The sequence below is a fragment of the Aspergillus lentulus genome (assembly GCF_001445615.1).
Source record: "Aspergillus lentulus DNA, contig: Alt08, strain: IFM 54703, whole genome shotgun sequence".
Lineage (NCBI taxonomy): Eukaryota > Fungi > Ascomycota > Eurotiomycetes > Eurotiales > Aspergillaceae > Aspergillus > Aspergillus lentulus.
Genome location: NW_028322118.1, coordinates 3877875 through 3893777, shown reverse-complemented (window position 1 = coordinate 3893777; position 15903 = coordinate 3877875). Strand labels below are relative to the sequence as shown.

Below are 15903 nucleotides of genomic sequence, written 5' to 3'. Positions count from 1 at the left end.
CTCTTCCATCATTATCACCAACCTAGTTAAACGATCAGTGCCATCCATCATCACGATTCATCCCTTGGTCCGCAGCGGCCCCCTTCCATACATCACCCGCTTACCTCTTTGGCCTGACTTCCTCAAGTTTGAAAGAACTACCTCACTAATAGTGGTTGACCCCATAATACTCTTGAATACGCTGCAGGTAAAACTTTTCTTTGAGGTGTCGGAGAGGTCTTCAGGCTTCTCCTCCTTCCATCAGAATCAATGACAGTCTACATCGCCTCACTGTAAGTTGTGCCCCTCATTGTTGCATGCACTTAGCTTCAGATGGTTAGCGGCCGTGATAATCTGACATACCACATTAGCTTCCTTCCATATACTATTGACTTTCAAGCCACCGAGCTGAGGCATGCTCGTCGCAAGTCATCCCTCAGCCAAACTCCTATAGACGACCATGTTATTGGTCGGCTGGCAGAGGCCCGCCAGAGACGCCACAACAAGTCGCTCAGTCTCTCATTGACTCCCGGCGCGACTACAGATGACGAAAAAATCTTCAAACCGTATGTCTCTCGGTCAGCGGGCGAGATCCCCCAGGCGGACGATCCCAACGGTCCTGGACTTAGCGAACCCAGAACCATTTCTTGGGGTCAGAGTCGCAAATTCAATCAGCCGCAATCCACGGCTCAAGTCCATCCCCAACCGTCAATCTTAAGAGCGTCAGATGCCGGGGATGACCTGAACGGCCAGTTCTGTGATCCAATTTCAGAGACTCCAGATTCTGAGGAGGATCATGGAAGTCCCCGTGCGTTACTCTCTGTTGATGACTGGGTTGTCAAAGCGGCAGAACAAGGCAATGGTGGGCTGCGCAATGCAGTCCATGCAGCCGAAAAAGCCGGTATTCTGACAAACAAGATGTGGGTGGGCACACTAGGCATGCCTACCGACTTGTTGAAGGATGCGACACGCGCCAGCATTTCTGAGACACTCGAAGATGAGTACGAATCGCTGACGGTATTCGTACGCGATAGCGAGTTCGACGGCCATTATACCCATTTTTGCCGTTCAGTTCTGTGGCCAGCCTTCCACTATCAGATGCAAGAGAGCCCCCGACACACTGAATACGACGACTATTCCTGGAGACAGTATGTCAAGGTCAATGAAGCGTTTGCTAACACCATCGCTGCTCGATGGCGTCCTGGTGATAGCATCTGGATCCATGACTATCATCTTTTACTTCTTCCACAGATGCTCCGACAGCGGTTACCCCAGGCAGAGATTGGGTTCTTCATGCATGCTGCATTCCCGTCCTCCGAGGTGTTCCGCTGCTTGAATCCTCGCGATGCACTACTGAATGGTCTGCTGGGCTCTGACTTTGTCGGCTTCCAGACAGAGGAGTACTGTCACCACTTTTTGCAGACCTGTAGCCGTCTTCTCAGTTTAGAAGTGACCGTTGGCGGCGTCCAACTGAAAGATCGATTTGTCCGCGTCAAGAGTATCCCTATTGGAATCGACGCCAACGCCCTGGACCACCTACGCCAGGCCAACGAGGTAAAGGACTGGATCGCGAATATTTCTTCCAGGTACAGCGGTAAGCACCTAATTGTCGCAAGGGATCGATTGGATACACCGGGCGGAATCAAGCAAAAGCTGTTGGCATACGAACTGTTCCTGAAGAAGTATCCTAAGTGGAGGGAAAACGTAAGTGTCCATATTATATTTGACCTACGAACCGACGTATTGATAAACACAGGTTGTTCTCATCCAGATAGCATCGGCATCTGAGATGCCTGAACTAGAGTCTCAAATCTCAAAGATAGCAACGAGGATAAATTCCAAGTATTCGACGCTTACTTACCAGCCGCTCGTGCTCTTGAGTCAAGACATCAGTTACTCCCAATTCTTGGCCTTAATGAGCGTGGCGGAGATTTTTATGGTAACAAGTCTCCGAGAGGGTATGAACTTGACAAGTCAGGACTACATCCACTGCCAGGATGGCAAAGTGACACCGCAATACCATGGATCCCTGATCCTGAGCGAATTCACCGGCAGTGCTTCGATCTTTCATGGACACGAGTTTCTCGTCAACCCGTGGGACTACAGAGAGGTTGCAGATGCGATTAACAAGGCACTGGAAATATCGCCCGAACAGAAGCAACGCAACTGGGAGTTCTTGCTTGAGAGGAAGGCACCTCACACAGCCGTAGCGTGGTGCAACTCGTTCAAAACAGCCCTTGCCGAAGCTCACAGCGCGCAACTGTCCCGCGAACTCAGTCTTGTCGCAACACTCTCTGTACCCGCACTGAAGGAGTCTTACGAGAAGGCAGCCAAGCGGCTCTTCTTCCTCGAAGATGAAGGAGCCGTCGCTTCTGGCAGCACACCATCGCTGCTTGAAGGACTTCTCCGCGATCCAAAGAACCTCGTCTACGTCACAAGCAACAAAAGCCCGGAGCAGATCGAATCCCAATTTGCAAGCTTCCCCGATAGAATGGGATACATCGCTGAGAACGGTTGCTTCAAGCGGGAAATTGGAACAACTCAGTGGAAGCCGCTAGTGGATATGGAGAGGGCGAAGGACTGGAGGAACGGCATCCGTCGAGTTATGCAATACTACCAGGAAAGAACAGACGGTAGCGTCTTGGAAGAACGTCGCTGTCTGTTGACCTTCTGGTACAACAATGCTCAAGATCCCGAGATCGCCGCCCGGCAGGCCTCCGACCTTGCTGACATGATTAACGGCTCCCGCGGCAGCGAGGCCATCCGCGTCGTCCTCACAGATGGATCAGTCAGCGTCGAACCCTTAGACATCACAAAAGCCAAGGCCGCAGAGTCCATCCTGGAGCAGTTGCCTGAGACCCCAGACTTCCTCTTCGTGGCCGGCGGTTCCCGCGGAGACGAAGCGCTCTTCCGCTGGGCCAACCGTCTGCAGGGCGAAAATAAGATTCCGGAGGTGACCACGGTCACCGTGGGCTCTCACGCCACAGAGGCTACGGCAGTGCTTCCCACCGGCATGAGCATCGCGGACGTTGTCAACACCCTGACTTCGTCGAGTGTGAATGGTGCGAATGGTCATGAGCCTATTGTCAATGGTGAAAACTCCTCCCCTTCCTCATGACGGCGGCGACACTCAAGATCTGATGTCCCTAAGTTAACCTTGTTGAGCTTCTGCTACGATACCTACGGCACGACGACATGATTTCCTGCTCCTGTTTCCTTTGTACCTTAGCCTTACTTCCATTCTTCCAAAAGAGGGATACACGTGGATCCTAATGGATAATGCGTCTAGACGCTTAGACAGACCAATATACATCCTTATTTTCTTCCTTGCTCCTATGCTAGTATCTCTTCTTTTAAGAAGCTGGTTGACTGACTATAACCAGAGATGGATAAGACCACGTTTACGTACATTGCTTACGTTAAAGACCAACAAGCATGAGGTACAAATGAATAGAACCTTCAACCATCACTCCTCACGCTAGGTTGTTGCTTCGAATGACAAAAACAGAACGGACATCTCGCCCTCCCTGCAATGTAAAAATGCCTTGACATCTGATGTGATGTCAACAAAGATAAACCGAGAAAAGCCGAGGTCAGACAAACCTCGAATTGATCCGGAATGAAAAAAGGTGAAATTACATCGCGCCATACAAAAAGATACGATAATGCCCGACCCAACACCTACACCCAGGCATGCGGCGGACAGACTCCCCAAGCCAGAATATAAGAAAAACAAAGGGTCGTAGGGTAGACGAATGGAGGCAAGGAGAATTGGTAGATGTAGCATAAATCATTAGGGTTGTGCTATGAACACTGACATTTGGAGTTGTGTTGACAACCAACCGAAAAACTCAAGTTCGTCAATGCTTAACTAGACTATAAGTAATTGCTCAATAAAGGCTCAGCCGGCATTATGACATTTCATCGTTCGGAGATGAAGAGGAGGGAGGATTGGAGTTCTTGCCGGCCGAAATAAGAGTCGGGGCCACGCGTCTCTTCTTCGGCTGTTGTACTTGCGGGACCGAGCTCTGGTCCTTCGACTCCTCCTTCTCTGACTCGCTGATGTCTCTTTTGCCCAAAACACTGTTGCTCACAGAGTTCGCTCCACTTTGCGTGACTGCAGACATCGGTGTCTGGGGTGGTGTAGTAAGCGGCAGAATCGGGGGTTGAGCCGAGTTGGCGGCAGTGACAAGCGGCACTGATCCTAGAGTGGGTGTTGGATTGTTGACTACAGAATCCCCCAATTGCTGAGCCGTTACCTGTTGAACGGGAGATTGTGTAGTCATTGAGCAGGCGGAGTTGGATCGTGCGGGACTCGCTGGAGGTACTTCGGCTGGCTGGGCCGGTGCCGAGCTCGGAGAAGGTTGGCTCAACTTGAGCGGCGAGGGAATATTGGCCGGGGATGGTAGCGGGGCTTGATTCGCCGGCGTGGTGCTAGCGTTCGTAGGATGCTGAGCAGTTCCTACTGGAGGTGTATACGGCTGGCCCAGCTCTCCGGGAGCAAATGACAACGTTGAGCAGAAGCCGTCAGAGGAGCTCATTATTAATGTTAAGCCATCATTCGACCTGTTTATGTCAGTGTACCGAACGCATTAGAGATCAAAAGACATTAGAACCCACCAGGTAAGGTCTGTAAATGTCGCAAAATGCAAGTTGCTCACAACACACAGCGGGGTTTGTTGCTGCGTGTCGTACACCAGGACCGCGTCCTGCGTAGCCACCGCGTACACAATCCTGTATGGTAACGAGAAAACCGGACTCGGACTCTGGCCAGCAGAAGCACCTTCACTCTCGGCGTTTTTGGACGCTGCGTTGGTCTTAGACGACTCGCTTGCAGAAGGAGTCGACGGAGGCTCCATGGAAGGCTTGTCAGGCGTCAGCTTCGTGGAAACTACTGGTTCAGGAAGAGATGCAAAGGATTCCTCCCCCGAGGAGGTATCCAGCGTAATATGTCGGGCAGGCTGAGGAGCCTTGCGCAAGGTATACAAAATTGGAGAACACTTGACTGCAACGGAGGGCTTCTTATGGCCCGGCAGGTGAGAGACAGGGGGCTTGTTGAAGCCTGCACGGGTGTAGATGTACACTGTGTTAATAATCTCATCCGTGGATTTTGTGGGGTCTGTGGCAGGAACGTGCGTGGTCTTGTACTGGCCAGCTGGAGTGAACAGCAGACTTCCATCAGGGGTGAAAGTCAGCCGCCTGAAAAATGATGTGAAAGTCTCATTGGCATAGATGTTGGCGTTCTTGACTGTGAGACCACCCAAGACGTTTGGCGAGGCTACTTCTAAAGGCTTAACAGCCGGTAACGGCAGGGAAGGTGCCGGAGACGCAGAGCGGCGAATCGAGGGGGATGAGCCAAATGAAGAACGGCGACTATGAGATACTGGAGGAGGATCCATAGGCAAATGAGAGGTCAATGGAGTACCCGGAGTCGAGGTAGCGGGAGAAGCAATGGCAATGGTATTGCCTGATGCGGGCTGGGATCGAATAGAAAGTTCAGGCGGAGCAGGGCTGCTGGACGAGATACGTTTGGCTGGAAGATCCATTTTCAGGAACTTCCCGTGAGACGTTAACGTAAATTGGCCATCCTTTGTCTTCAAGCTGTAGATGTGGACAGATCGATCCGATGACTGGGTAGCAACGAATTCGTTCAGAGGATCCCAGGCCACTCCTTGAACGTAGTGCGAATGCTCCGCAATCTGCCGAACCATTTGCCCTGAAAGTATTCGGTTTTAGCCTCGTGACGGGGATACGAATCCTAGGAGAGGCGACAAGAATTTAACGAACCAGTCTGCGCGTTGTATATTCGAGCAATATTGTCCATGCTCCCTGTGATGATGAAGACCCCGTCTGGAGACCACGCAAGGTCATAGATCTCAGCACCGGAGGACCGGCACATATGCTTCACACGCCACGTTTCCTTGTCGTCCGAACGGTCCTCCCCCAACCCAGGCTGGGACTGTACCTCTGACGGGACCCAGAGAAGAACGTTGCCGTCGTCTCCTGCAGACGCCAGCATCTCGCCTAGAGCAATACATCAGAAGATTGTTATCTCGTTATAGACAACCCGGCGTATGTACCTTTCGGACTGAAGCGGACCACATTGACAGCTTGTGTGTGTTTCACAAGTGTGCTTAGATAGGTCACCTTTCGATCTTCACCTGTAGACTCGACTTTCCATAGCTAGTGATTCGAGGTCAGAGACAACGAAGGGAGCCAGAGAGGGAGGGAGGAGGAGATGAAGGTGGTTGGAAGCATACTCGGACATTGTTATCACTAGGTTGGACGGGAAATATTAGCAACGCCCTGTCATATATGTTGGGGGGGTCACCTAGACGTACTTTCCAGCCGTAGCAAGGCGCCCTTTACCATTGGGGTCGAAATGGACTGAGTAGATTGGGGCATTGTCGTTGTGCCACGCGATGAGCAACGGCGTAGCTTTCATGGTGAGCACAAAAGCTCAATGCCCCAGAACGTCTTTGTCAATGTTATCAGGAAGGATATGGTTCGTAATAGGGTAGGTCAGAAAGTCGAAATCGTGTCAAGATGGGTATCTTTCAAAGCTGGAAATCCGTAAGGGTGCGTGTAGTTAGTAAAGTTACAGTAGCAGCTACTGCGGAGAACGTGGAACAATAATCAGACGTTCCGTTTATCGAGGACCGAACCGAGATGTTATAAGACAAATTCGACAGCCAGTATCTGCTTATGGGGACAGCGGGAGAATGAATAGAGAATAGCGGGTCCGAAATCATCCAATAATGCAAATGAGGCCGAACACAATGGCAGCTGTCGTCGAGTGGTGATGTCGTTGGTCGATGATGGTTTGTTCGTCGGTTGCCCGTGTCCCTTCCTCGTGTCTCACTCCGACGCGCTCGGCGAATCGCAGCACATCTTCCATTTTAACCAAATCGGGCTTTCTTTATGGGTGCATATGCAAGCAAGATTCTGCTAATATTGGCTGTTAGGACCTTCGACTTAATACTTCCGGTGCTATGATTAGTGTAGTCACGATACGCGATAATCAGCCTCTATCGCTCCATATATATACCAAGGGGTCTACAGTACTGAACATGTTGAGATGCAGTGCTTTAAATCTTCGAAAATATGTCACCCTCTTCGTCAGGTGTATACTACTAATAAATAGAGCTTGTTTGCTAGAGAAGTAACAATACAAATTCATTCATATCGCATCCCATGGTGAACGCCAAACACTCGCTTCCGAAACCATAATGCTACATCTCTCCACCGAGACAGCTTCAACGATGCAAGAGTAATAATACAAGGAAAGGGAGGAAACCTGTCGAAGTTTTTGATGATCATGTAACCCATTTACCAATCGTCTCTCCAAACCAACTGACAGCCTTCTCGCGCCGTTTCAAACGTGCATCCTCGTGTGTCTTCATGAACGGACTGGCCTCTTGTACATACATCTTCTGTTGTTCGATCTGCGCGTTGTGTGCCCGAATCTCCAATTCTCTCTCATGGGGTGTAAGTTGCTCCAGTGGCTTCGATGGTTTGAATCCGGGCGGAATTTGCTCAACACCAGGGACCTCAAGAGTGCCCGGGGTGTCATTGGGTTTGAGTTGCTGGGGTTTCGCCTGCGGGTTAAAGAGCGACCTGAGGGGCGGTGGTTCCTGACCAGTTGCCCGACACTGCGCGACTCGCTTCTCATAATCCAACATCTGGTGGTATAGTTTATCCGCATGCATTTGAATTCGCTCTTCCTTCTCCTCGTCCCAATCAAATGAGGCGGCGTAGCCTAGTGCCTGGAGGAATTTCTGAGCAGGTATCAGCATACATCGCCCACAGAGAAAGTTCCGGAGTAGTGACTCCGACACTTACAGATTGTGTGGTGAAACAACGAGAGAACGTTGCGTTTTCCTCGGAGCAGGAAGTCACACGAGCCTGCAGTCGCTTCTGCCAATTACCGGTCTGGAAACATAACGTCAAGGCTTCATGCTCCAATGCGCAATTTTCCATTGCTGCCCGGTGCACGGTGTCATTATGCTTCTTGTACTTCTCAATCACCCTTTCCGCGCCATTGGTCACTGATCCGTCCTCTTCCTGAGGAGGCTTGTAGGTTTTCCACAGATGAGCATACCGGCCATCAGGGAAAAGTGAAGCGGAGGGAACCGAGGGTTTCGAGGGCTCGCCAGTTTCGGCAGATGCGCTTGTTTTTGGTGCTTGAGTTTGAGTATCTAATGTCTTTGAAGGTTCTTGCGTTGAAGGAATGGATGTCGTAGGCACGTATTTTGCTGGCGCTTCATTTTCAAGGTACTCTCTGAGGCCCGGATCAAGCTTCTTGACCGGATCATCTTGGTTCGAACTGCCCCAGAACCAACCCATTTTACTTGATATCGTCAGTGGTCGCGAATTTTTATACAGTAGAGAAAAGGACAACTGAAAATAGCTGAGGTCTGGCGAAAGATATCCAGTAGGACTGCGGAGATGTGGAAACGAAGCCGATAATTTGGGCCTACCTCAGTTCCCCGCCAAACCGTTTTGGGTCAATGTAGTTCCCTCCCTCAGTTCCATCCAGTTGCTCTACATGCAACAACAAAGCTCGATTTCGAGCTTCACTTACAGCATATCGCGTCCATTCGCGCGTTGAACAGCGCCGCTTCTCCATCATGAATTCTAGTATGCTTTCAATTTCGATTATACCCAGAGATAGACTAATGCAATTGCGACAGACCGAGAGGAGCGGCTGCAAATGCGGCAGCGCGGAGCAGCGTACGCGCATCACACTATCCGACTCGCCTTTTTGATGAAGAAAGGCAGATGCTAACCGCATAATTCATTCGACAGGACGCGCAAACCGAAAGCGATTGATTTCGGCTTCTCATTTGGACTTGCTCCGGCACCCGCAGAGTCCACGTCGGAACCCGCGTCGCAACCCGCCGCGACTGCTACTGTCACCGAACCAGCTGGTTCTCCACAAACAACATCAGTCCTAGAAGAAACAACCTCGTCACGGGTATCACCAGCACGGACACCTTCATCTCGAAATCTAGGTTCTAGCCAGCGGACACCAGGAAGTGCGCGCAATGGCCTCCCCGAACGACCGTCGATGTTCGATATACCCTCGGATGAGGAGTTAGAGCTTGGGCGCAGCAGCAAAAGGAGAAAAATTGGTAGGTTCTTGAGGGGCTCCTAATGATTTAGACTACAGTATCTAACCATGCAATATTCAAGAATCTCCTAGCAAGGTTACCCAGACATCGGTGAATTTAGACGTTACAGCCCAGGAGACGAGTTTAGCACAGCCCCAGCCGGACAGCACGACGAGGAGCGCACAAGAAGGCATTCGTGATGGACCACAGGCTGCGGCTCCTACCACAACCGCCGAACGAGTATCCGAAGACGCGCCTGAACCGGCCGTCCTGTCAACATCCAACAGCCTGATAAATGACCTGACAAAGGCGGGTGAGAACCCGGAGGTTCACGGGGCAGCGGAAGAGGCTACGGTGATGCGACGTGGTCTACAACTACAGAACGGCTCGAATTCACCTCCCTTGGATACCGTCAACTCCGAGCGCAGCAGACAAGAGCCAGAGACCCCCGATCGCTCTCCAATAGAAGCTTCGGTGATGCCACGAGAAGCTGTCGCACAGCAGGTGGTACCAGAACAAGCCAAAGCCGATGAAGACACACAGCAGCCTACGCGAATCCCAGAGATACCAAATGAGCAGCGTATCGCTAGTGGAATGACGGAGTTACAGCCTCAGCGCCAGAAGCGCGCAAGGGGCAGGCCACCGGCATCTAGCCGAACGCAATATGCTATTGGTGAACCCTCAGAGCAAAATGGAGGTGACGTGCTGGAGAAAACGGTGGTTCCAGATGATCCGAGCAAGAGACTTCGAGGCAGGAGTACAAGGAGTGCCCGAGGCACATCGAATGCTCCTATCGAGAACGTTGTCACCAATAGCAACTTAGTCCGCGGACAGGACGCGGCACAACCTGAGACTGACGGCGACATCACTGCAGCAAGGGGCCAGGATGTTGAACAATCAGTATCGGGGAAACAAAACCAGAAGAAGAAGGGCAAGCGTGCTGGACGCGCTCGCAAGGGCCGTCATGTGGAATCTGAGCAAGACAAATCTGATGAGTCGGGTGACAGAATTCGGCAAAAGGAGCAGCCACAGCCGGGCAGTGAGCAAGAGCCGGAGTCTGAGCATGAGCCTCAGCCTGAGCTGCAACCTGAGGCCGAGCCCTCACCAGAGACTGCAAACAGGGCAGAATCGCCGACAGCCCAGGAGGCTTCTTCACGACCTAAGAAACGTGGAAGACCGTCGTTAGCGTCGAGAAGGGATAACAACACAGAAACACAGCCCGAAGAACGACAAGAGACACAACAAGAGGTTGAAGAGGAGAATCCTAAACCTACGAGAAAGCGGACCCGGCAACCTCGCGGTGAAACTGTACCTGTGACTGTCCACCGCCTGGTGAACGTCGCCTCCCTGGCACCAGGAGCTTCTGGTCCTGAGTCACCAGTCGAGGATGGAGAATCGGCCGATGAACTGTCCACCAGGGGGAAGACTAAGCTCCCCAAAAGAGGGGGCGTTAACCCAGCCGATGTACTGAGCCAGATTTGCCGAGAGACACTGGAAAAGACCCTCACTACTCTTAAGAACGGAATAGCCAATGAGACCAATCCCGCACGACGTGCGGAATGGACCCGCAAGAAGAAAGCCGTCGAGGCTTACGAAACAGAACTTGAGGGTCGACTGTTTGAGTTGAGCGAGATGCTGGATAGTAACTTTGTTCTCGGTGTCCAGCTGAAGAAAGCAAAGCGGGAAATGATGGACTTGCGCGGCCGGCTGTACCAAGTCCGCAAAGAGAGAGAGGCGGTCGCTTTACGGATGGATGCAGTGCGCAGAAAGCATGCGGAAGAGGAAAGTGCGAGAATGGTAAGCTATGGCCCAGTTCCGAAGTCTATAACTACATCTTTGATATGCGTGTGATTGGTATCTGATGTTTCCAGGCCCGCATCTCTATCAACAATTCCTTGCATAGTCTGGAGCTTGCGGTCGAACGAAGCCAGAACCGTGCTTCCGCCGAAGCTGACAACGCAGAATCGGCTGATGCTTCCCCCACAGTTGGCCTGGAGTTTATGCTCCGTAGTGTTGCTGAAGCAGTGAGCTCTACTGCTCCCGGAGCTCAAGGTGGTCTCTTGGACCAGATCAAGAGCTTCAATGCACAGTTAGAAGCTACAGCTCGCAAACTGGAGAGCTGATAATGTGTTTATTCTTCTTTGCTGGTTACTATGACGCTCAATACCCTTTGACGACTTGCTGGATTTTGTGTATATCAGGATACTCCTCGGTGTGGTAACTGGGCGAACAGACCATTTGCTTACATACCGCATGTACTTGACCTATTTTACATCAGAGTATGACTCTTTCCCTGTTCTGTTTACCCAGACTGAATGTAGCAGCGTCATTGACGCACAGCATACCCTGTTCTAGCCTTGTAGGATCACTCTGTATCTCTCCGCGTCGGATAGATTCCTGGCCGCCTGAGACAAGAACTGATTTACCACTCCAACAAGCATCCATTATCTTTTCGCCCTAGGTATCGGACCGGATCAACCGAAATGATGAAATATTGTCCGAAGCATTTGTCAGCGAAAACTTGCAACGGCCAATCAGTAGCAACAATCTGCGGCATGGTTTGCGAAGATGCTGGAAGTACCTTAATTGTTCCCTTATCTGCATCTACCTTAGTCCACTGTCTCCTTTTCTCGTTATGGAGCTGCCTTCGCTGAGTATCGGTTGCGCCACTGGATTCCCAATCCTCGAGGATCGGATGGATTTGAAATCAAGCAGTGAGGTTCTACAACCTCTATACTGTTTTTTTAAAGGCACAATGCTCTACAGAGCTTGTAGGATAAAAGCCGACGGACTCCCCCGTATCGTCTCGTCCCAATTGATACCCTACAGAGTATAGTTGTACTATCATCACATCTCGAGTGATTCCTAGATCGCAAAACCCACCATGTCGAAACTCTTCGCCCCCATCCAGGTCGGGCGCATGCAGCTCGGTCACCGCCTGGCCATGGCCCCCATGACCCGATTCCGCGTGGACGACGACCACGTCCCCCTCCCCATAGTCAAGGAGCACTACGAGCAACGCGCCGTCGTCCCGGGTACCCTCCTCATCACCGAAGCCACGGTCATCTCGCCGCGTGCAGGCGGCTACGCCAACGTACCAGGGATCTGGAGCGACGCGCAAATCGCACAGTGGCGCCAGGTGACCGACGCCGTGCACGCCAAGGGCTCCTACATCTACATGCAGCTGTGGGGGGTGGGCCGGGTCGCCAACCCCGAAGTCCTCAAGCGAGAAGGCGGCTTCGACCTCGTGTCTAGCAGCGATGTTCCCATGGACGAGAAGGCGCCTACGCCGCGCGCCCTCACTGAGGAGGAAATCCATGCCCTGATTGAAGACTATGCGCAGGCTGCGCGCAATGCCATCGCCGCGGGCTTTGATGGCGTTGAGATCCACGGCGCGAACGGTTGCCTCATCGACCAGTTCACGCAGGATACGGCGAACAAGCGCACGGATGCGTGGGGCGGGAGTGTTGAGAAGCGGGCGCGCTTCGCGCTAGAGGTGACTCGCGCGGTTGTGGAGGCTGTTGGTGCGGACCGCACGGGGATTCGGTTCAGCCCCTGGAGTAGCTTCCAGGGGATGCGGATGGCTGACCCCGTACCGCAGTTCAGCTACCTGGCGCGGAAGACGGCGGAGATGAAGCTGGCGTATGTGCATGTTGTCGAGTCGCGGATTTCGGGCAACGCGGATACGGAGTCGACGGACCAGCTGGATTTCTTCCTCGAGGCGTATGGCCGTGCTAGTCCTGTGATTATTGCCGGTGGCTACAAGGCTGATTCCGCCCTGGAGGCGGTCGACTCGCGCTACAAGGATTACGACGTGGTGGTGGGTATTGGTCGTCCCTGGACGTCGAACCCTGACCTGCCTTTTAAGATCAAGGCCGGCATCCCTCTCCGGCCGTACGAGAGAGAGTTCTTCTATTTGCCCAAGGATCCTAAGGGTTACGTTGACTACGAGCCCAGCGAGGAGTTCAAAGCCACACAGGTTGCAGCTTGAGTGTGATGTCCGGTTTCCCTTTTCCTCTGCTTATTGGTGCGCTAGAAAGATACCACTGCATTGCATATCGTATATCGTGTATATAGACTATAGAATCGACTTCAATGATAGATTGTTGGCTTCTCAATGTTTGTACTGTAGTCGCAGCTGTCAGAATATGCTGTACCGCAAGCGAGGGAAACTCACCCTGAAATCCGGATTCTCCATATCGGTCAGATCTAAAAAGTCAGAGTTCTCTGGACGTTGTCCCTCGCCCTTCATGTCGCGACGCCGATTCTCAAACATATAGTAGCACTTCAACAGGACAGAGAACACAATTGCTACCGAGACCGTCGCCACAATTGCAATCTTTGCAGGTATATAGTCTGGCTCGTCTTCCGTGCGGAAGGTCAACGGACCCAGGATATTTCCGAGACAGAACGACATCAGCACGATAGCGTTCATGGTGACTTTCTTGGTGTGGCCTGCTACATTAGCACCGGCGATGGAGTACATCAGCGGCAGAGCGGCCCCGACACAGTTGGTTAAGTAGTTGCCAGCTAGCTCGGCGGCTTTTACTCCATCATGGGAGAATGCCATCAAGCAGCCCCCGAGGAGCCCACAGGCGAGGATCCCTATGAGGCTCAGGCATCGCTGATCAAAGCGACCGGCCAGATATGTGCCTGTGAGAATGCTAATAACGCTGACCACGCCGCCGGGGATGGTGAGTAGTTCGGTTTCCTTGGTCGTGTAGCCGAAGCTTTTGATGATCAGCGCGGAGAAACTGCTGATGGCGGCGTTGGAGATGTTCATTGCCGTCACGATCACGGCAATGAAGTAGGTCTGGGGGTCCTTGAATACTTCTACGAATTGGTACATTTTGAAATGCTTGTTCTCGATACCTGTCCGATTCTCCCGGAGACGCTCAATCGCCAAAAGTTTCTCCTCGTGGGTCAGCCGAGACGCCATCGGATTGTCTGGGAGAAATATCATGACGCATAACCCCACGGCGATGGTGATCAGTCCAAAGATGAGGAACATGATCTGCCAGGATCGGAAGCGGTCACCTGTATAGAAGAGGAGTCCATATGCAACAAGAGCTCCGACGATAGTGGCGGTTCCAGTACCTACATACCAGAAACCTATGCGCTTGGGCTGTTCTGCGAGGGTTAGCAACATCCTCAGCGGCGAAAGACGCACCTTACCATTCCTCTTGTACCACATGGAAGTAATCAAGATCAGTCTGGCTCTTGTCAGATTGTTCTCGGACAATCCAGGGGTTTGCAACCTACGCCGGAGCAACTGCGCTTTCAAAATATCCTAGCAGGATACGGAGGGCAATGAGTCCAGCATAATTCTGCGCAGCACAGTTCAAGGTAGTAAGGAGTCCCCACAGCGTCACTACAGCCGTAAGCACTGCACAACATGCCTAATGGGGAGAGTCCTCACCGTTGAGGCCAAGGTATTTTGCGATAGGCAGACGTTGCATGAGATATCCTGTTGGGAACTCAAAGAACAGGTAAGAGACGTAAAATGCTAGGGCCAGCTTCGAGAATTGGTCCGTCTGTATGCCGGTATCCTTGAGCAAGCCCATGATAGAGGCATAATTGACTGAGGTAGTGTAAGTCGCTGCAGGAATCAAGATACATCAAGGGCTGGCCTACTCAGGATCTTGTCTTGATACTGGAGAAAGTAGACTGCCCACATAAGTGGTACGATCATCCAGTCGATCTTACGAACGAGCTTCTTTTCATCGATCTCGGTAAATGTCGCCGCTTCTTCTGAGGCAAGGAAGCCTAAGGCTGCGTCTGCCTCAGCTGAAGCTGCGGGACTGAACTTCTTTGCTTCGATATGCATGATTGAGTTACCTGTCCCAGGTACTGTGCGGCAAAACACTATTGCAGTAGCCAAAGTTCTGAAGAAAGGGCTCGACATGGTATCCTTGGTACTCTTCTTATACAGGTGACTCTCGCTACATTTGCGATGCCCATGTTATCAGCGCGGTCGCAGACAGCATAGCTCGCACATCAATGACCTTCCGTAAATGGATGATCGGAGATTGATAAGTGAGAAAGCAGTCGCACTGATAGACATGTCGATATCAACCTTCTTCAACTGACGAGGACTTCATCCAATCGAACTTCCTAGAAGAACGACTTTATGTCGCGTAAGAGACAGAGACCATGATAACCCGGAGAGGCGTGTGCTGGTTAGATACTCCAACTCTGGCGATCTGTCCGAAAAAAGCAGGTGGTAATCATCTCCATGGCACAGGAGATATCACCGATAAAGACAATATCGAACCCCGCACGCGGAGAGAGGTTGCCGTAGCTATGAGGATAGCGATAAGACTTGCATCATCAGCTTGTTCATCAGGGACTTTTTGTCCCTCGTTTGTGAGCATATGCAAGTAGAATCCTGATGGAGTATGATGAACCGAGTCCCTTGGCAGTGAGCAGTAGCTCATCCCATACAATGCTCTAGAGACGGGTTAAACGCTTCCTGTGAGATACTTGGTCAGGAAACCCTCCATGGTCCAACCTCCCCTGCTGTGCAGGGAGACACTCTAAGATCATCTGGCCATTAGTATCACAACGATATCTGAGGTTAGTTCGCATAGGCAATCGACTTTAAGATGACAAGATATGCCATTAAACATGCTTCCTCGACCGCTTGAGTAAGAGAAAACGATATCTTTCGATTCATCGTGAGAGGATTTTGGATCACTGCACAAAGGCTTCTCATCCAGGCAACTGCACGTCTCCTTATAGTACGCTCAGCTAATCTAATACGATATGAGCGGTGACTGTCCCAAGGTCTGTTGAGACGAAGCGACAATTC

General features: G+C 51.7%; 6 protein-coding genes across 6 annotated transcripts; 3 read left to right on the top strand and 3 right to left on the bottom strand.

Annotated features, from left to right (window-relative positions):
* Window positions 1-249: 249 nt before the first annotated feature.
* ALT_4469 (trehalose-6-phosphate synthase) lies at window positions 250-3097 on the top strand (the record flags this gene model as incomplete). The annotated part of the gene is made up of 3 exons (XM_033564620.2): window positions 250-272; window positions 351-1683; window positions 1736-3097. 3 exons carry the CDS (start codon window positions 250-252, stop codon window positions 3095-3097), a joined length of 2718 nt encoding a protein of 905 aa, XP_033420511.2.
* A 793-nt stretch (window positions 3098-3890) lies between these two features.
* ALT_4468 (WD40 repeat domain-containing protein) lies at window positions 3891-6424 on the bottom strand (the record flags this gene model as incomplete). Its single annotated transcript, XM_033564619.2, has 6 exons — window positions 3891-4545; window positions 4600-5695; window positions 5767-6003; window positions 6060-6162; window positions 6240-6255; window positions 6321-6424. The coding sequence occupies 6 exons, from the start codon at window positions 6422-6424 to the stop codon at window positions 3891-3893; spliced, it is 2211 nt and encodes a 736-aa protein (XP_033420510.2).
* Window positions 6425-7295: 871 nt separating this feature from the next.
* Window positions 7296-8325, bottom strand: ALT_4467 (uncharacterized protein; the record flags this gene model as incomplete). Its single annotated transcript, XM_033564618.2, has 2 exons — window positions 7296-7757; window positions 7822-8325. 2 exons carry the CDS (start codon window positions 8323-8325, stop codon window positions 7296-7298), a joined length of 966 nt encoding a protein of 321 aa, XP_033420509.2.
* A 284-nt stretch (window positions 8326-8609) lies between these two features.
* Window positions 8610-11215, top strand: ALT_4466 (uncharacterized protein; the record flags this gene model as incomplete). Its single annotated transcript, XM_033564617.2, has 5 exons — window positions 8610-8619; window positions 8673-8712; window positions 8788-9113; window positions 9175-10889; window positions 10964-11215. The coding sequence occupies 5 exons, from the start codon at window positions 8610-8612 to the stop codon at window positions 11213-11215; spliced, it is 2343 nt and encodes a 780-aa protein (XP_033420508.2).
* Window positions 11216-11976: 761 nt separating this feature from the next.
* On the top strand, window positions 11977-13083 carry ALT_4465 (alkene reductase; the record flags this gene model as incomplete). The annotated part of the gene is made up of 1 exon (XM_033564616.2): window positions 11977-13083. The coding sequence occupies one exon, from the start codon at window positions 11977-11979 to the stop codon at window positions 13081-13083; it is 1107 nt and encodes a 368-aa protein (XP_033420507.2).
* A 123-nt stretch (window positions 13084-13206) lies between these two features.
* Window positions 13207-14919, bottom strand: ALT_4464 (putative MFS transporter; the record flags this gene model as incomplete). The annotated part of the gene is made up of 5 exons (XM_033564615.2): window positions 13207-13218; window positions 13270-14305; window positions 14355-14463; window positions 14512-14673; window positions 14727-14919. The coding sequence occupies 5 exons, from the start codon at window positions 14917-14919 to the stop codon at window positions 13207-13209; spliced, it is 1512 nt and encodes a 503-aa protein (XP_033420506.2).
* Between the last annotated feature and the right edge of the window lie 984 nt (window positions 14920-15903).